This window comes from Chaetodon trifascialis, chromosome 18 (assembly GCF_039877785.1).
Source record: "Chaetodon trifascialis isolate fChaTrf1 chromosome 18, fChaTrf1.hap1, whole genome shotgun sequence".
NCBI lineage: Eukaryota > Metazoa > Chordata > Actinopteri > Chaetodontiformes > Chaetodontidae > Chaetodon > Chaetodon trifascialis.
Genome location: NC_092073.1, coordinates 8,337,896 through 8,357,809, shown reverse-complemented (window position 1 = coordinate 8,357,809; position 19,914 = coordinate 8,337,896). Strand labels below are relative to the sequence as shown.

Below are 19,914 nucleotides of genomic sequence, written 5' to 3'. Positions count from 1 at the left end.
AAACCCGTGTCACACACATAGAACAAAATGGCCCAACAGCACTATAATCAGAGAGATATACTTTGTTGTTCAACTGATTTTATTTCTTTTTTCTGTATATCAAAGAAAGCATAATGGAGACCAAACACAAAAAGGCAGGTACAAGTGAGGAGGAAAAAATAAGCTTAATCAAAAATCTAACAATTCTTAACAACACTGCCACTATTATTGTTCAATATTCATAGGAATACCATACTGTTTTTGAGCAGAGAGGTGGCATTTAAAACCATTATGGATCAATAATAATCAAAAACAGTGATGAGTAGTAATGATAAATCGTATAAGTAGTAGTACAGTTATAACAATAGTGATAATCAAAGTGACAATGAAAGAAAGGGGAATAAAAAGCAGATCTCCATAAAAACCTATCTAGTTTGGACAGTGCAACACCGTGTCTGTGTGTGTGCGTGTGTGTAATCCCAGTCTCGAAGTTAAAGCACTCAAGTCCTTGCTTTACACACAAGATACAGCTTCCAACAGGAGTACAAATTATTACTCATGAAAAGGACATTGTAACCCTCCTTGTTTCAAAAACCACACCAAGTGACTCCTAATGTTGTGTTAATGGCTGTGTTCATTTGAAATGTCTGTAGCTTGTGCAAAAATTGTGGACTAGTGCAAGTGTCAAGCCGTGGGATGTCCTTTACAGTTTGCATTTACGAACACCTCTCCTGCTCTCTGTCGACCTCAAGATTGCTTTTTGGTTTTTGAATGACAGAAAGCAAAGGGAGGATTACTTTGGAATATCAGTTATTTTTAATATATTTCTTTACAAAAGTTCACGTTTTAGTTTTGCATTTTGTTAAAACTATCAATAGTAACATTAATATACAACTTAAATTGAAGGAAAACATCTTTAGTATGTTATGTGTCCTTCAACACAGCACCATCTTATTAGCTCTCAGTCAACACATTTAATGTTTCCCAATTTGCTTCCTTGATTTGAGTATCCGTTAGTCCCTTAGGGATACTAGTATACCCAACTTTCTCCCTTGTCATGGTTTCCAGATAATAGATCTCATTTCACAGCTCAAACATTATCAGAATTAGTAACTCTGTATCAAAACTGAACAAAACAAGGGGGAAAAAAACAAGGTCTGGCAAACAGCTCATTTTAAGCCCTGTTCTCTTAACATTTCTAGAGGCTTGGCTTTTGACCTAAATAAAAATCTGTTACACCAGTTTTTAATTGCTTCTATTGTCATTTGTATAAATACTGAAGTAAATAAAATGAGTACTTAATTTTCCTGTCTTATGCACAGTATTCATGGCAAAGGAAACCATAAATTTACAAAAACGGTCTGACCCTCTGTGCCAGGTGAGGATGAAAGAAATTCCGAAACATTACACGGGGATCACCTGGGCTTGAATTTATATACCTGGTGGTGCTTCTTCTTAAGGCGGTCATATTTCTTACACACCTACAGTAGGTGAAAACATTTATCCCACCCCTCCCCCAGCAAGTTTGAAGAGCTGCATTTCAAAATGAGACATACACCGTTTGGAGGGAAAGTGAAATCCACAGGATCAAATAAATGTGTTGTAAAAACAAGATAGTTGGTAATTATAGTCCTTGGCCAAGAGAATGCTGACAACATTACAGGCAGGATTTGCTATGTTCTAGATACAGAGTATGACATTCAGAGATTTCCCCCAAAGATGGACATAAAAACATTTTGGAACATAGCTCTTCTTCATTTATATACCCAGGTCTGCTTCTTGCACAATATTATGCTCACACCTAAAGCATGTTCCATTCCACTAGCAAAAATCAATTTATTTCATGTGATTTATATTAAGGCATCCAACATGCATCAATGTATCTTTCCATAAAAAGACACTTGCATTAGAATGCTTAAAAACATTTCAAACAATGTAAAATGTGTCAAAGTGCGGTATGCCAAGATTCTACTTTCCCCAGCCTCACTTTTTGCCCTGTTTATTTGGATTGTCATGAAAACTATGAACATGTAAATGGGGACAATTCAACAGCCCTATTCTCTCTAAAGTACCTCTTTTTATATCCCAAATGAGTGGACACAACACTCTTCAGATCACACTCCTGTAGCAAATAAAAAGGTGACAGTCAATACAGTTCTTCCTCTCCCAATGATCCAGTCCAGTCATATTATATCCAAACCGTCTTTGCTCTAAAAGTGAAAGTAGGCATGAGAAAAACAATTCCACAGGAGCAAACTGGGAGTAACTGATGTGAATTTTTCATGTCATTATCCCAAAAAGTGTTTCCGGGCCTACCGTCAAATGGCCACTTCCAAAGAGGGAACACTTTTGCATCAGTCTTTAGGGAAGGATAGTTCAAGCATGGCAAGTTGAGTGCCTTTACAAATTATAGGAAGGTCACTGCAGTAAGGTCATATATAACCACAGGCTTAGGACCAAAAATGTTTGGATAAAGTGTGTGAGGATCGAGGGAAACTTGAGATGTGTTCATCACTTATCAAACAGCAACTGATTAAGTGTGAAGCAGCATGGAAATAGTCTGCTATTGTACTGGAATCCAGGTGAACTCCATAGGTTAACGGATTTTGAGTCAGTGAAAGTTGAGCAAGGGATAGCGGGTGCAGGGGGAGCAAACTTCAAAAACTAAAGAATATTAGTTTTTGAGGATTAGTGCTCAAATTTGTTTATTAAAATCTGAGGAGCCCAAATGGGTCCAAGAATCGTCAGTGTACAGACCAATCCTGATCTGAGTTTTTAACTGTTGCTGGTCGCCATTGGTGGTGACTCAATGACCATCTCCCCTCCAGAACCAGCACCAGAACTGGTTACTGGAGTGGAATGAGAGACCTGTGAGACTGGCACAACACTGCCAGGTCCACCATTACCGGTGCCATTCTTGTTGACAAGCGTTGTCGGCTGGCCAAAGTTAGTGGTTCTCAGGGTTGCCAGATGACGTGGGGAGAAGACGTGGGCCCTCGCTGCAGCCCGGGATTCAAAGGAGACATTGCAGGCATCACAGCGGCCGGTCAGGGTCTCCTTTGGCATTGGCTGGCCGGCCACTGGGGGTGCTGGAGATTCAGTAACTGTCAGTTGAACAGGTTTGGGCAGGATGGGACGATTGGCTTTGAGAGCGTTGTACTGCAGGTAGCTTCCTGAACTCACGTCCACCTTCCCACCTGACAGAGGAGACTGGGTATGGGAAGGTGGGGTGGACAGACAGGGCCAGAGAGGGAAAGAGGGAATACGTGTAATGTCATATCATTTAAAGTGTAAATTTTGCTACAGGTTTGAGTGAATCATCACACTAATATTCAAGCTCTCCATATAATTGTTAAAAACACAATTGAGCAATTCTGTCTTTTTGACAGTGATATTTAGTTCTGATATACTTATTTTTATTGATAGCAAAACATGTTCTTGAGTACCAAAAACAACTAAGTAATACTAGTACTCCACATAATTACTATATACTTTTGTTACAGTAAAATCACAAACTATGGTAAAATAGCAAAATGTCAACTGCAGTGTATTCCTGGCTCAGACACGCTTTGTTTTCAGAGGAAAAAGAATAACTTGAATACAGCAGCACTGAGCACTAGAGTTCAAAGCAATTTCACAATATTAACAAGCATAAGTTTGACAGATTTTTATCACGATATGGTAAATATATATGCAAAACTGCATCTAAATATTAAATGCACACAAAGCAGTTGCGCATTACATCAGAAAAGTGACAATTACAATTAGCTTGAAGTCACTAATTTAATTTAAATTTTGTAAAACAATAAGTCCATCACACTGTGATTCCACTGATGCTCAGCATACATCAAATTATTGCCCAGTCTTACAATAAAGGCACGAAGCAGGAAGGTGATGCCAACAAATAACAAAAAAAAAGAAAGACATTTCCTCTTCTCTGTGACCTGCCTTGCTGTGAATGATACCACTCTTACTTACTGTATACAATATTGTGATTTTGTATCTAAGACTTATACTTGTCATACACTACTTGTCAGCTTACCATTTTCTCTTGCTGCAGTCTCCAGCGCTTCTCCTTAGCTCTGGTGTTTTGGAACCAGATCTGCACCACCTTGAGCGGCAGGTTAAGCTCGGTGCCGATTGCTTCGCACTCCATGGCGTTTGGGTGTGCACAGGTCTCGTAACAGGACTGCAGAATGGACAGCTGTAAGCAGGACAAGTGCGTGCGTGGCCTGCGGCTGGATGAGTGGGGCAGAAAGCTGCTTTCTGTTGGGCTTGATTTAGCTACGACCGGGGTGGAGGGGCTGGCCACTTTGGCAGAGCTGGGGGTATTCGGGCTGACTGGCGCAATGCTGGGGGTGGGAGGAGGGGGAATGGTACGAGGAGGCGTGTGTGTGGGAAGAGCCAGCTGTTCTCTTGATAGAGTGTTGATCTTAATGGGGACTTTGGGAGTCCAGTAGTTGAGCCCATTCTGTTTTTGTGGCACCACTGATGCTGCAGGAGGCCTGTTGTTGATGGGAGTTGTGGGCACCTTGGGCACCATGCGGTTAATGGACCCTGGTCCAGGACCCATCTCATTTTCATTGTCTTTCTCCTCATCAGTCTTTTCTTCCTCACTCTCCTCTTCTAGCTTTCGTTTCTGGGCTGGTCTTGGGGCAATGGGGATCGGATCCTTGGGTGGTAAAAGAACTGGGGTGTTGACTTTGGGTGCAACTTTGACCATAGTGATGTTGCTGGTGGTTTCGAGCTTGGTCTTTGGCACTGCAGAAGCACTGCTGCTCACAGAAGAGACTGTGGTAGAGGAAGCAATCTCCTTAGGCTTGATAGGAACTGGGGTTATTTTTTTCACCACAGCAAGTTTGCCCAGCTCCTTCACAGGCTCTCTCTCTGTCTTCATGAGGGTGCGCACAATTGGAGTAGTTGTGATGCACCCAGTATTATTTGGAGGAGGCTTGTTGGAAAATATGGGTTTGGAAAGAGGCCAGGTAAACTTGATGAGAGGTTTGCCAACCGCTGCCAGGGTCCCGTCACTAATGAATCGGACCTCACCCTTCCGCTCCCTCGCCCTCATGTTCTGGAACCAAATCTGAACAACCTTCTTTGGAAGGTGGACCCACTCTGAAATCTGTTCAAATTCATGTTTCCCAGGATTTGGGTCTTTGAAATAGCAGCCATACAGAATGTCAAGTTGTTCAGCTTGAATGATGGTCCTTGAACGCCGCATGTCCCGATACCTTTTTCCTTTGGACTTCCTCTGCTGCTGCTGCTCCTGCTCCTTTTCCTTCTCTCTCTCCTTTTCTCGCTCCCTTTCCAATAGTGTGGCATTCATTTTCTCTGCTGCTCTCATGTAAATACTAGACTTTGTCATGTTATTGCAGTTGACCAGACTCATACTGCTGTTGGTAGAGGGCATAGCAGTTACAGATTCTGGCTTCACCTGGACAACTACCAGACCTTTAGATGTGGGCCTGAGGCCAAGCCCGTCGAGCAACTGTCCCTTCTGGGCAGCAATTTTATCAGCCAGAGATGATGAGGAAGAAGCAGATTTTGAGTTGTTTTTCCCCATGCTGAGGTCTAGAGCGGCCTCACAGTCACCACCATTGGACAGGTAGTGAGAAGTCTGGTTGTGGGAGGAGAGAGACTGCGAGAGAAGAGAGTTGGAGAAGCGTGTGATAGTTGGTGGGTTAGGAAAGACTGGTACCTTGCTCCCATCTCCAATCACTGAAGGAGTAAGGGAAAGGACATATGGGCTGAGGAACTGAGTAGAAAAGGGAGCGAGAGACAGGGGAAGTGAGTGGAGGGCACCACTGGACATCTCAGGGTGGTCGATAGCATGGGACAGTGAAATTGGAGGATCCCCTTGGGCCTCCAACTCTAGATCCACATCTGGGTCCTGTCTCTCCTTCTTCACCTCATCACGCTCAAACTCCCCCTTTTGTTTTTTCCTCTTGGTCCTCTGACCCCCTCCATCCTCCTCATCTTCATACTCTTCCTCTGCATCAGAGAGAAACACAGTTGTGGAGCGCAAGACCTTTCCTCCAACAGACCCTTTATCACCATGGCCCTCCCACTGTGCTTCATCTTTAGCAGGGCTCTCAGGACCCTCCCTCAAAGACCCATTCTGACTTTCTTCATCAGACACAATGACGGAGGTGTACACCTCATTTTCTGAGTCAGAAGTTAGACAGGAATCTCCCTGACCCTCCTTTCCCAAGTCTCTCTGTCTGAGTTTCCCTCTTGCACTGGACAAATCTATTGCCTGACTACCTGATGCTTCGGCATCATCCTCACCTTCTGCTATGATCAGTGAGCTTTCCTCGTCATCATAGTCGTTATCAGAACTTTGGATATGCCTTGTAAATCCTACCACACCTTGCAGGTGTTCTAACTCTGTCGCCCTCTGCCTCTGTTTTGCATGTCGGGCTTGGCTCAACCACCTACGTACCTCTTCCTCAGAAAGCCCCACCTCTCTGCCCAGAGCCTCGCAGTCCTCATGGGGAGGACTTGCAGCATCAGCCTCACTACGTGACTCAAAGAATGCCCAGAGAACCTCTGACTGGAACTCTGACAGCACTGGAAGGTCTGGGTAAACAGATCCCATTACAGCACAATGGGGTCGAGTTTGGTTCTTATTTAAGGCATTTGTACTCGGGCTGGATTTTGGGGTACCAAGAGAGCCACAAGGGCTAGTGCCCGATTGTGATTTTTGAGGAGTAGAATCAGGGCTAAGGGTAAGGTTTAAATTTACAGGACTGAGGCTGGAGTTGCTGGGAACAGATGCAGAAGGCGAGAGGTTCTTATTGCGGAGGCTCTTCTCTGTGCCCGCTGGGGAGAGATTGAGGCTAGCTGCTTTATCACCTTCCAGGTCCAACTGATTAGTCGAGCTGTCTCCATCTGTTGTGCTATCTCTAAGTGCCTTCCCATTGTCTTCATTATTCTCAACCTTCACTTTGCTTTCTATATTAGGACTAAGTGCAAATTCTTTACTGTCCTCTTCCTTAAGCTTCTCTGTTTTAATGTTCTCTGTAGTCCAGTTATTCCTGTCCTTGATTTGATCTGAAACCTTCTCTTTAACTGTCTCTTCACTGTCCTGCCTTTCTTGTTCTCTCTTACACTCTATAGTCTGTTTTTGCTCTTCCAGGCAGGGCTGTATGCTTGCTGGGACTCCTGCAGAGGGCCACTGGTTCTGTAAGCTGTTTAGTCTTTGGGTTAGGAGGGCTTGCTGGGCTGTGCTGAGACCTACGAATGGCACACACTGGGTAAGGAGCTGGCCTTGCTGGTTCTCTTGGTGCTGCTGGGTTTGGGCTTGAAGCCCATTCAAGATCAAGGGCATGACCATTTGAGGCTGAGGCACGAGCTGAGGCACGGCAGCACCAGGAGCAGCACCTGCCGTGAATAGGGAGGGGAGGATGGTCTGTGAGAGGGTGCTGGGACTAGATGTGAGGAGGGTGAGAAAGGCTGAGACTGCCTGAGCTGAGGCCACAGGGGAGGTGAGGAGGGAGGGAGCCACTGGTGAAGTTTGAATCTGCTCTCCATCTTTTGTAGTAGTCACCATCAATGTCCCAGGAGCAGCACAGTTGGTGGTGGTAACTAACTGACTGGTCCCACTCCCAGATGTGGTCACTACAGTGTTTGGAGCAGTGGTGGTGCCACCTTCCAAACTAGCAGTGGCTACTGCGCTGTTTGCAGCATTTCTGCTCCGGGACTGGTGCAAGACAGATTTCATATGGCTCTCAAGGGTGATGGCGTGATTGTAAGAGACTCGACATATAGCACACTGGTAGGGTTTGTTGGATATATATGGCCGAGACAGGACAGGAACTGAGGAAGTTTGGGGATCACTTTCCCCGACTTGTTTTCCAGAGCCTGTTGTCATACGCTGAATGTGGGATGCAGAGTTGTAATGAACGCTCAAGGCAGTTCTGCTGGGAAAAGTTTCCAGGCAGGCATTGCATTTGAACGACCGGGTGTTATTTTCAGCTGTCCCACCATTTCTACCAACTGACTTTTCACTGGCATCTGGGATTTCTGTGTTTTCAGTTGCATTTTGCTGTTTGGCTCCTGTGAGTTGATTTCCCTCCTCTTCTGGCTCTGGCTCAGCTTCACCTCCCTCCTGTTCCATTATTCTCTCTTCCTCCATCTCTTTGTCTCCAAGCGTCTGGGTAGCGTCTGAACTCTCACTAGATTGGCAGGGGTCTGAACTGACGTCTTCAGCGTGCTTCAGTTGTGAAGATTCAGCATCTGATAAAATGAATACACATGTTTAACTTTTAGGTTCTAATAAATGGAGTACTAACTGATAACAGCAGTGCACATTTGCATACTGAATTTAACAGTTTAATTGGCCCAGGTCAGCCTGCTTATCCATCTGCAACTACCCAACCTACTTTCGGGGCAACTAAATGCATGTCTTTGATTCCCCATCAAAATCAGTTTTTCCTTTATATTGCTTTAAAATATGCGCAACACCACTTTAGTCCATAAAAGATCAATGTTATAATAATCCATTTATGGAGTAAATCAGGTTTGGCCAGCTTGAAAAAAAAAAAAGTAATTATACACCAATCAATGTTATTATAAGAACAAAGAAAAGCAAGCATGTGTGTTATTAGAGTGTTGTATTTCCTGTTCCTAATTTAATTAATTAAAAAAAAAAAGAAAGTATTTTTCATACTCACCTGCAGACTTTTGAGCACCTTTGTCTTCTTCTCCACCACTGGCAGCCTGTTTGAGAACAGCCTGGTAAAAGAAAATGAAAGGAGAGAGTGAGCAGAATTCCCAGAGCAAACTTAACTCTGCAACGGCTGGTTTGAGATGAGCTCAGTGCTATGTCGCTTTTGAGCAGCACTACATTTGGGCGTGACACATGTGTGGTTATATTACACATAGCGACCCTGGCAAGCCTTTAATTTGCAAATTACCCTGAAGGCATAAATTACACTGTCTTTGATCAATCGTCCACCAATAAAATTCCCTCTTTCTTAACACTTTACATACTAAATTGTCATGGGCACATTACAAATGGTATGTTCAACGAGGTCCTCACTTTTCCTTTCACATTTGAAGGCTACTCAGCAAATACTTTCATATTTGGTTAACTGCTAAATTCAAACAATTTACTATTCAAACTCTCAAAATAATGAACACTAACACTACAGTGCTGACTGCCAAAAGTGGATTTCCACAAAGAAGTCCTGAAAACAGACAACAACACCCTTAACAGTCAACACATCATTCAAAGCACTAATTACTAATGTATCAACAGATTCAACAGAAATCAGTGCATATGAGCCCAGTACGAGCAAATAATTATTACTTTATCAAGACATGTATTAGGTAAATTATGTTTAGATGAAAATCAATAGCCGAATAAAACACTAAGATGAGATGGGCACTTACTTTGGTTATTACATAGTAATAACATTATTGCCATGTGTTATTAACCAGTATTTACATATAGGAACAGTAACAGATTAACATTTTTGTTTAATAAAACTTCCAAATGCATATCTGTAACATGTCTTACCTAGTGTGTATGAGTGACAAAACCAGGGGATTAATAAAGCTTCCGTCTAAGGAATCATTTCTCATATACCATTATAAATAAATATACATGGTAGAGAGTGGTCAAAGCAACAGAAACAAATGATAATACATTGGCCCAGCAGTGAATACTGATTTGGTGAAGCTCAAACATGTTTTTAAGACTCATTTTAAACATAAGTGCTACTTGTGACCACTGTTCCTCTTTGCTAATGCAGTTGTGAACTTGCCACATCGCTTATTTTTGCTACCAATACTTAAAGAAGTTCAGGCATAAACTCTCAGACCCACTTCACCTTGACCGCCTCAAATATAACAATCAAGTTGAACCAACATCTTAGAGTCACCAAAACAACAACAACAACAACATTGCAAAGTGTTAGACATTTAGTCTAACCTCTGTACATCAGCCAGCAACAAGTGGGCCCATTCAGCATGTACATAACTGAAATACTACCCAGAGTAGTCACATTTAAGCCTTCGTGAACTAAAACAGATTATGACACTGACGTTCATATCATATATTTTGTCCATACTGAACAGCCATACTTACAATGTCCAGCAGTTTGTCAACACAAGATGGAAGTACGCTGTGTTGCTCAGTGAGATGCAGAGACAGGGAGGATCTGTCAGCCTGTCCTTTTTGGCACAGGGGGCACAGCCACTCTGCCACCCCATTGCTTTCACTGCTCACAGTCTCTCCTGACTCCTCCTGACAAAATAAATTGGATATTAGAGAATTGTGCTCTTTCTGGAGTCGTTTTGTATCACAGAGGCTGTATGAAGCACTTCACAGAGAAGAGAAACGGGTTAGGGAAATGTGACATAAGGAAGTATGTTCATATGAACAGATGCATCCACCAATATAAAAGCATACTATTACTGGCTACTTACACACCTTAGCTAGCACTACACTGCTGTGATATACCTGTGTTTAACAATTTGAACCCAGTCATCACAGGTCATGTCCTTTTTAACAGAAGAACTAATCCCAGATCAGTATCTCATTCTTATGCGTCTTTGAAGTGCAATAACTTCATCTCAACATCGACCAAGTGCCTGACATTTTGTCCACATATCAAACTACACAATAACTTGGTTGTTTAAACGATCCTTTTTAATGTAAAGAAGTGTCTTTCTACTGCTTTCATTAGATTTTATTCTGGACTCTCCAAATGGGTTCCTCATAAAGGATCCATTGTTCCATACCGTTTTGCATCCCATAACTTTCATCAAACTAATCTGCCACCACATGCGCACATGAAAGGTATTTAAAGCAGAATATACTGGAGGAACACACCACAAATTATAACATGCACTACTTAAGAGTTTACAGCGGGTATACTGTCTCTTGAACCACTAATCCCCCATGTTTAGACCATTAGATGGAGCTTGTGGCCAACATATTAAATATGATCTGCGATCATTACGTTACTGCATTTGCTTGACACGAATGATCCAATAAATGTTACTCTCGTGTTTAAAAGAAGTCAAAACAGAACACTAGCCCGGATTTTATTTACCCCGCAGTCAGCAAGGATTCATAATCCAACATGCGACCAAGACAGCAATCCATGCCGATGAGCATAAATACCAAAACAGCCCCAATCCTCACTTCCTCGTCATGCCAATTAGCAAGCTAGCGGGGTTATAACCAGATAAGATTTCGACAAGTCTGTATCTGCAGACTACCATTTAAAAAAAAAAAAACCCCTCACGAGTTTCGTAATTAAAAGCCATGCTATAACTCGATTGACGTCTCTCTCTTCATAGTTGGCTAATTAATGAGCAGTCTAATTAGCTATGCCGACCATAGATGAATCAATTAGCTAGCAAGCTAGGTTGAGAAGCCCCCCCCCCCCCCCCCCCCCCTCCCCGCCGCCGTAACGTCGCATTACAGTCGTGTTTCTGGAAATGCTGGTTAGCTGTTAGTTTGCTGAAAATAACCCCGCAGTGATAGCTACTCACTTCTCTCAAACTGCAAAAGACAGGGCAGGCGTCAGCATTACCTCGCCACTGGCTCTCCGTTACGGCTGGCCGCTCATTAAATTAATAAACAAAAAGGGGCTGAGCTAATAACAGTCGTGTCACTTTGCTAGCTAGCCTGTTAGCAGGCACAGATAATTAACCGCTCCTCAAACTGTCTCCAACTGGCTCGCCTCCACTCCCCGCAAACTCTGCCTGCTCCAGGTGGGAAGTGTGGCTTCAGTACACCGACTGAGTTCAGCCAGGATAGAAAGCACACTCACAAGGCTTTCGATCGAAGACCTCGGCCTCGAGTTATTTCCTTACCCCTCTGATTGTGGGCTGCCAATCGGGCATCTAGTGTTGCACCGCCCGCCGCCTGCTGCTCAACAGCGCAAATTGAGGCCTAGCCGGACTAAAGCCATTTAATTAATGAACGTGGGCTCCGTTTACAGATGTGTTAGAAAACACTCGCACCCCCTCCTCCCTCGCCGCCCAGCAGACCCCCTTTTGACGCGTCCTAGCGCTCAAATCCATACCTTAAATACTTACGGTGCAACACATGGCCATTTAAACTATCATTTTAACAGCTCCGCGCCGTAATTGGCGAAAGAATTAAACGCTAAAAAAGCTACTTGAAGCGGAGTACGTGCGCCGCGGTCGCCTCGACGATGGGGGTGGTGTAGGGAGAGCAAGCGAGAGAGACGAGAGGCAGAAAAAGTTTGGGATTTAATGTTGGATTTCTATAAGGGATCCGATTAGTATGTGGCACAATCCGTCGTTTGCTCGATCCTCTATCAGTCGCAGGCCACTCTCGCCGCTCAAATCAGCGCAATTAACCGATCGCGAATAGCGTTTAATTAAGTTCGGAGCAATTAGCTAATGCGTTTTTACCTGCATGGTCGCCGCTCCAGCACGCACACACACACACGCTTCCTCCGTGGCTCCTCAGAAGTGAAAAGTTTTCTTGCCTGCCCTCCCTCCCTCTCTCTCTCTCTCTCTCTCTCTCTCTCTCTCTCTCTCTCTCTCTCTCTCTCTCTCTCTCTCGTTCTCCCCCTCCCTTCATTCGCCCTATCCCTCTCTCCTTCCCCTCTTCCCTCTAGTAAACAGACCACAGCTCCCCCCAAGGCTGATTGCTGACATTCAGAAGGGACAGACACGGCTATCAAATCCCTTATGTAACCCCGCAGATATTAGAGATTATTAATGTATGTTGAAACACCGATTAGTGATTGAGCAATGTAGATAAGAGGAGAAAAAAAAACACGACAGATCATTTTCTAAAAAAGCAAAACAAAAAGTATGTCGATGCCTAGATTACGCGGGATCCCCTTTCATATGTAACCCATCCTCGTTTTCACATTAAGAGGTGAATAAAAAATGAGTCCCCATTCTGCCAACTTGGATTGTCACAAAGAGTGTGACGAGTTAATTAAGGCGGAATAAGAGAGATATGACGGCAGAGGCTGCTCTCAGCACCATCCGCCCGAATTATGACATGTTTTCAATCAAATGATAGGTGTGGCGCATATCAACAGTCGTGTATGTGGAATAAATATTTATGAAGCTGAGAGGATTAAAACTGCACCATCTGCATGCCCCTGCGTTACTGGGACAGGAAGTGATGCTCCTGAATACACTCGTAGGTGTCTCTAAATGCGCCTGTGCAAAATAAACTTGGCTGACGTGTTGGACTGTCCGGATTTGATCTGTCGCTCTATTTTTTTGATGCGAATTATTTGGATTTAAGGACTTGACGTGTGAAGGTGTGTGAGAATGCAGTTCACTTCGTAGATGTGGGTTTTTTAAACACTGTGGCTCAGTTTGGTGATTTTTACTTGTATCTCATGCATGACTGCAGCAGCTGCAGTTTAGGTTGAGTGACTCAGAATAATAACACAGGTACGGTCACATGAGCTACTGTTGCGTTACTTAAAAATAATATATTTGGAACAACAGTAAGTTCAGTTAATACCAATACCGTACAGAATAACGGTTAAATTTACAACCGAGCTAGAAATCTGAGAAGAAAATGTGTCTTTTATGTAGTAGTAATACAACTATGTGAGAATACTTACAAGTCATGCATTCAAAATTTTAGTGAAAAAGTTTACAAGGAGGTTATATAACAACCCCAATTCCAATGAGGTTGGGATTCTATGTGAAAGATAAATAAACACAATGTGATAATTTGCTAATACTTCTTGACATATGCTCCACTAAAAACAGTACAAAGACTATTTGTTAAATATTTTGCCTCATCATCTTCTTTGATTTTTATAAATATCTGCTTATTCTGAATTTGATGCAGAAACATGTTTCAAACAAACTGGGATAAGAGCAACAAAAGACTGGGAAAGTTGTGAAATGTTGCCACAGGAAAGCAGGTTCATTGGTAACAGGTGATAGTACTACAGAAACTCAGAGAGAATTCAGCAGGACGCTTCTGAATGGTTAGTCAAAAAAGGTCTTCCTAAAAGTAACAAGAAGCTAGCGGTTAGCCTAACATCATTCTCAATGGCAAAACACACGCTACAACACGCAAGTGTTTGCGCTAATCTACAAAAGAAACACACAGCTAATTATTTTTGTATACTTACATGTCCCTCGTCTGCAGCTATTCCACACAAAGTTGGAAGTGACCCTTCATTTAGAAAAAGTTTCCTGGCTAATCCTGCCTTGTACTGACCAAGGTTGGAGAAACAGTCATTCTCGAAGTGGTTAGCACACACCAACAGTTTTTTGCCAACTATAGCTGGGACGTTGCTTTCAAATATGAATTCAATCCATGCCGCTCTTCTGTCCTCTGCGGCTGGGACCCAATGGAGTGATTTATGCTGGTCTTTACAGCCAACAACAGAATACTTCGTGTGGCGCCTCGACATGGTGATTCCTAAAATGGTGTTTTCAATATCAAAATAGTGAATCTCTGAGACATAGCGCTGTACCTGGTGGGTGGAGAGACACTGTATGTACTTTGATGGGAGGGGGGATGGGAATATTCAAATATGCCGGCCAATGACGTCACTGGCCCCGCCATATTTGACTGGCTCATCTGGAAACTGCAGGCAGGGTGTTTTCAGAAATCCCTATCTCACTCAAAAAAGCATGGGCAGTCTTATTTCACAATTTGTATGCATGTGGCAGCACCAGAGACCCACAATAACACACCAAATCCCAGAAAAAGTGAGTTTTTCATAATATGGGACCTTTAAATTACTTCATGTTGATATCTTGACTAGACCTCACTTTTTAAAAATAAATAAATAAATAAAAATAAAGTGTCAAACAGCAAAATAAACCGAACAGGTTTTCATGACATGACAATGTCTTTTCACCCAATGGAAAAAAACATCACCTGGTTATTTACTATAAATGTAAATATCCAGCTTAAAGCAGGTTAACCTCCTATGACCCGAACTCTTGCATGGCATGCATTTTCAATTTCTCTTTTTCACTATTTGGGCTGATTGGGACCTGATGAGTGTAAGAACAAAGAATTATCAGTATATTATTTTTATTTTTAGATGTTATTATTATATATGATGTATAATATATTGTATTATTATTAGCAGTATAATATCCTCGTATGTGGCCACCAGGCCCTTGTAGAGAAAAATTTAGTACTGTGGTCTAGACAACCCAAAATGTGATGTCCACTATGTGTACACCAGGTCCAAGGAGGTTAAGGTGAATTTAGCTGGATTTGCTGTCATACACTACTGCTGGTGCTGATCTTGGTATGTCATTTCAGATGAACGTGGAAGTGGAAAGAAAGTTTTTATGCAGTGCTGACACTCTGAAAACACTGGAGGAGATTGGGGGTATGTGTTTAATTCACACATTTATAATTTACATTTATATTTGAGATATTTAACTGATGCTTTGATCCACGTCAACTTACAAATTGCCACCAGAGGACAACACTTAATGACATTAATTGCTGTGGTTTGTACTGTTACTGTAGTGATACTGCCCATCTGTCTTTTGCTAATAATGAAGTTTAATTATCTGTATCAGCCTCATTAGTGTTTTTATATTTATTTGCCCATTTGTGAAATCATCTGTCCCTTTTCATCCTCTTCTTATACTCAGTGTGTGTTGGTCAGCGCCAGTTTCATGACCAGTACTTTGACACCCCCAAGTTTGACCTGACTTTGAGAGACGTGTGGCTGCGTAAACGTAAAGGATGCTTTGAGCTCAAGTGCCCAACAACAGTCGATGGGACAGAAGAGACGAGCGGAGAACAACGCAAAGCGGCAGCACTGTGCTCTCGCTACAAGGAGATAACAAGTCTACCTGAAATTCAACTGAGAGTGAAAGAGGTCATTAAAGACGTTTGCGAGGAAAAAGAGACGAGCCCCTCACAGGAGGATGACGACTCTTGGCTGAGCAAAATGAATCTGGTATGCTTTGCAGAGTTTACAACGGTGCGGCGGTCATTCACTTTAGAGGAGGAAGGGGTGCAGATAGATCTCGACCAAGCTGACTTTGGCTACCACGTGGGAGAGATCGAGGTCCTCGTTCCAGAGGGAGGGGATGTGCAGCCTGCATTGGAGAAGATTGAAAGAATGGCTGGCAAGCTAGGTGAGCGCAAAGCTGTCAAACCGCCCATCCCTTTATGTAAATACAACACATTCACTATCATATTCTCCTGAAGTAGGACGTCTGTTTGTGACTTGTTTTCTTTGGAAACCATAAGTATTCATTGTTCTTCTGCTTCACAGGTCTGACTGGAGATCAGCGAGTTGAAGGAAAAATGAATGTTTACCTTAAAAGGAATCACCCAGAGCACTATGCAAAACTGCTGAGTGAGCGTATTCTATAAAACATATCATTTATCATCTGTAACAGTTCAGCAATATCATTTTTAGGATGTACATTTTATTTTTGTTTTAATTTGGTTAGACCGAGCTGAAAATCCATTTGAAATAAATGTATCCATATTCACTCCTTGTAAAGACCTGAACCTCTCAAGACATCTCCTGATTTTGAAACTTTAGAAAACAGCAGTAGGCCTTCAAAATGTACACTTGCTGAGTGGCTGCTGTCATCTCCACTTGAACTTCTCATGTCCTGTACGCCACCTGCAACAGTTATGTTTGTATCTGAGAGTGCGAGTGGAACTGTGAACACTGGAGATAAATGGGTTGCCATGCTGTCGATTCTTCATGAATGATAACGTTTTGCAGTGTGATGCATTAAAAAAGCGGATGATAACCTATGAAGAGCTGGTGACTGTGTTTAACCCCAAGCCCAATATGAAGGTCTTAGAGTTTCACCTTTTGTTCTGTCAGAAACTCCAGCTTCTTATACTGAAGTCAGCCGCTGGTTTTGATTTATCTGAGTGAAAATGGCTGTGCCCCAGTCATTATCAAGCCTCCTGAGTGATCTACTCTTTGCAGCTCCCACTCAGTACAAGGTTCTAATATGCACTATGAAATGGGTTTAGATGGGCTATTATGTGAGCTTTATATTATAATGTTAAAAACATGAAGGACTTCTCCATAGAATTATGCAGTATTGTTAGGTTTGAAATCCAAAAAAGGTCAGCCAAGAGGTTAATGCCCAAATGTGTGAAGGATAAATTAAGATGTTTTACACTGAATTAAAATGTCTTTCACAGCACAAAATAAAAAGTAACTTTTGCCTTGCAAGTAACAGAAGTGCCACATTATTTTGATTATGCTATTTTAATTGAAGATTTTCAGCCATTCTCTACAACCATTCAGTCATCATTGCGACACCTGCTTTGTTCTTGAGGTCTAATTCGTTACGCATTAATCGCTCCTTTCCCATGCCTTGTGCACAACATAAAATAACCTGCTAATATTTTATTTATGCGTTTGCATTTTGCAGGCATCTGTTTACCTATTGTGACCTGCTCCTTTGTTGGTGCAAGTTAGTAATCGAAGATGTAGCATTAGTTTGTGACTTCCAGATCCATTTAAAGGTATGAGCTTTAATGTGTTTGCCATTTTTAGTGAAAGCCTCAGCCCAAAGTTAACCAAGTGGCTCCACAGTATAGCAGTGGTCTCTCCTATGAAGCCACTAAGTAAGGGAAGGTAAAAGCAGTGTAGCCACTGGTATACTGCAGTAATGGATAAGCAGAAGCACTAAATGAACTGATCAAGTCTTCTGTTTTGCGGCACGCCCTTGTTAGGCAAGATACATTCAATTGTAATTAGTATGCAGACGCTTCATTCTGCTCTACAACTTACAGTGCTTATTTTCGGGCCAATATTCCCGCAGTGCTGTGGTGACAATACCTGAATGCTCCATGAGAGAGACTTGTAACAAAAGAGTTACCACAGTCACGCATCGGTCCTCATCTTCAATTTCAGGCTGTGACCAATCAGTCGGGGGTGATGGAGGAGGTTTCTGAGAGATTGAAATGAGCCCTTCTTTGAATTGGTCTTCTGGTCTCGTCTCTGCTGTACGAACACCTGTTGTTGGCAGCTTTGTCTGGACACCTGTGACCCACACACACACACACACAATAACAGGTTGCATACAATATAGAAGAATGTGATACAGAGGTAAGCATTTTCACACAGAAGCAATCATCAGTTGTTTGAGAGACACACCCACGCTCCTCCTGTATGTCAGTGTTCGTTGTGACAGCTGGGTCCCCACAGTCCTGGTTCTGATTGCAGGAAGACACCGGAGGCCGACTTCATGGACAACCACTGAGTTACACTGGCAAGCCGCATCTGCTCTTTTTAAACATAACACAGCTGCCTCCTTAATAAAAGACAAAAACAACACAATATTATTTGGTTTGTTCGAATTTGCAGGAACTTTAAAAAAAAAGATTCCAGGTAATCAATAGAAAGCATGCATGAATACAGATGTTACTAGAGCTGCAATGATTAGCTGATTAATTGATTAGTCGATTAAAAGAAAATTCATCAGCAACTATTTTGATGATTTTTCTGGAATTTCAGGAATTTTTCTGGCAAAAATATCAAATATTTTGCTGGTTGATTTGCTGTGTTTGTCATCTATGCTATCATAAAATAAATGAGAATTATTTGGGTTTGGGGCTGTTGGTCAGACAAAAAGACAACAACAACAACAACAACTTGAAGATGTCACTTTGGGCTCTGTGCAATATTGCTGAGCATTTTTCACCAATTTCACCAATTTTTAATTGATCGAAAAAAACTAATCAATTAATGATGAAAATGATCGGCAGATTAATTGACAATGAAAATAATGGTGGTTCCCGCCCTAGATGTCATGAAGAAAGTATATTTATAGTTTAACCCTTTTAAACCAAGCCTATGTTTACCAATTTAATTTGCCTTTACTTTAGCTTTTGCTGTATAAAGGACACAGCATGTCTGACTTTGAAAGCAACAGGCAACAGTACAACTTTCATATAAAACTATTACTAGATACACTGTTTACAAATAATTAAGGCAGAAGTTTCACAGCATTTGAATAGTGGAAGTAGAGTTTATTGTACGTGTGTACACAGTCAGACCTTAAGGAATTATTAGTCTGATAAGAAGAAATGAGACAAATTTTGTTAAAGGATGCGTTCACCGTTCAATATGGCTTGTTGCGTTTTCAAAGCAACTTTTATTTGGCAAAGAGAACATACAGTTAACATTTTGAGCCGGGGTAAACAACCAGATGTCTACGAAACAACATACAGGCCAAATAGATAGATTACATCAGAGCAAATATATATATATATACATATATATATATATATATATATATATATATATATATATAGAGAGAGAGAGAGAGAGAGAGAGAGAGAGAGAGAGAGAGAGAGAGAGAGAAATAAAAAGTTAAAGAAAATAGATTTTTCTTTTAATGTGCCTTGCAGCAGGAGCCTCTGAGTCGAGGATACATCCTATATGCGACTGGGACGCATTAACAGCGACGTTCCTGACTGAGGTCATCGGGTGTTGCGGGTCTTTCTACATTGATACACCCTCTCACCGGCGACCCAGCCAAATCTTATGAATACGTATGACGTCACAGCCAACGGTTTTACGTCGCAGCACGTCCGACGTTCCTTCTGCATGGCGAAGCTTCCAGTACCTGCGTCTACAGCCTACAACCCACAGCTCGCTTCAAAATAACAACAGAAGCAAATTGTTGGAGCTAAAACACTGTCATTTAAACCACAAGCGACAAACGCTGGGATGCTTTATGTCTCTGGGTTGTGTGTGGAGGACTCCAGCAGCCTGCTAGCTGTTGTTAGCTAACACTGAAAAGCCAACCCACTTTCAGTCAGAGTTGCATGGAGAAAAGCGTTTCTTTAGAAACTTCGGCCAGGAAAATAAGCACTTACATGCTGTAGCCCTGTTGAGTTTCCAGGATGAATGCATGGCACCGCGTCATGCTTAAGAATCAGTTTTGTGGCAAAACCCATGGATCTTTGAAAAAAATTCACGAAACAGTCGT

General features: G+C 42.2%; 2 protein-coding genes across 3 annotated transcripts; one reads left to right on the top strand and one right to left on the bottom strand.

The window, feature by feature from the left end:
* Positions 1-63: 63 nt before the first annotated feature.
* On the bottom strand, positions 64-12,452 carry zfhx2 (zinc finger homeobox 2). The gene is made up of 5 exons (XM_070985848.1): positions 12,382-12,452; positions 10,076-10,234; positions 8,658-8,718; positions 4,022-8,220; positions 64-3,189 (listed from the first exon to the last, which is right to left on the bottom strand). The coding sequence occupies exons 1-5, from the start codon at positions 12,385-12,387 to the stop codon at positions 2,755-2,757; spliced, it is 4,860 nt and encodes a 1,619-aa protein (XP_070841949.1). The 5' UTR covers positions 12,388-12,452; the 3' UTR covers positions 64-2,754.
* Positions 12,453-13,141: 689 nt separating this feature from the next.
* thtpa (thiamine triphosphatase) lies at positions 13,142-17,400 on the top strand. Of its 2 annotated transcripts, XM_070986196.1 has the most exons (4): positions 13,142-13,253; positions 15,242-15,311; positions 15,583-16,074; positions 16,215-17,400. In XM_070986196.1, exons 2-4 carry the CDS (start codon positions 15,242-15,244, stop codon positions 16,313-16,315), a joined length of 663 nt encoding a protein of 220 aa, XP_070842297.1. In that variant the 5' UTR covers positions 13,142-13,253; the 3' UTR covers positions 16,316-17,400. The 2 variants fall into 2 exon arrangements, with proteins under 2 accessions (XP_070842297.1, XP_070842296.1); XM_070986195.1 differs by lacking the exon at positions 13,142-13,253 and having other exon boundaries at positions 15,230-15,311.
* The last annotated feature ends 2,514 nt before the right edge of the window (positions 17,401-19,914 follow it).

Excerpts from the sequence above, each read along its gene's own strand:
- zfhx2 (XM_070985848.1), bottom strand. Across the intron at positions 8,719-10,075 it reads TTGACAAACTGCTGGACATT|GCTGTTCTCAAACAGGCTGC; the intron begins GTAAGTATGGCT and ends TTCTTTTACCAG. Across the intron at positions 8,221-8,657 it reads AGGTGCTCAAAAGTCTGCAG|ATGCTGAATCTTCACAACTG; the intron begins GTGAGTATGAAA and ends TCATTTTATCAG.
- thtpa (XM_070986195.1), top strand. The coding sequence starts at position 15,230 with ATGTCATTTCAGATGAACGTGGAAGTGGAAAGAAAGTTTTTATGCAGT. Across the intron at positions 15,312-15,582 it reads AACACTGGAGGAGATTGGGG|TGTGTGTTGGTCAGCGCCAG; the intron begins GTATGTGTTTAA and ends TCTTATACTCAG. Across the intron at positions 16,075-16,214 it reads AAGAATGGCTGGCAAGCTAG|GTCTGACTGGAGATCAGCGA; the intron begins GTGAGCGCAAAG and ends TCTGCTTCACAG.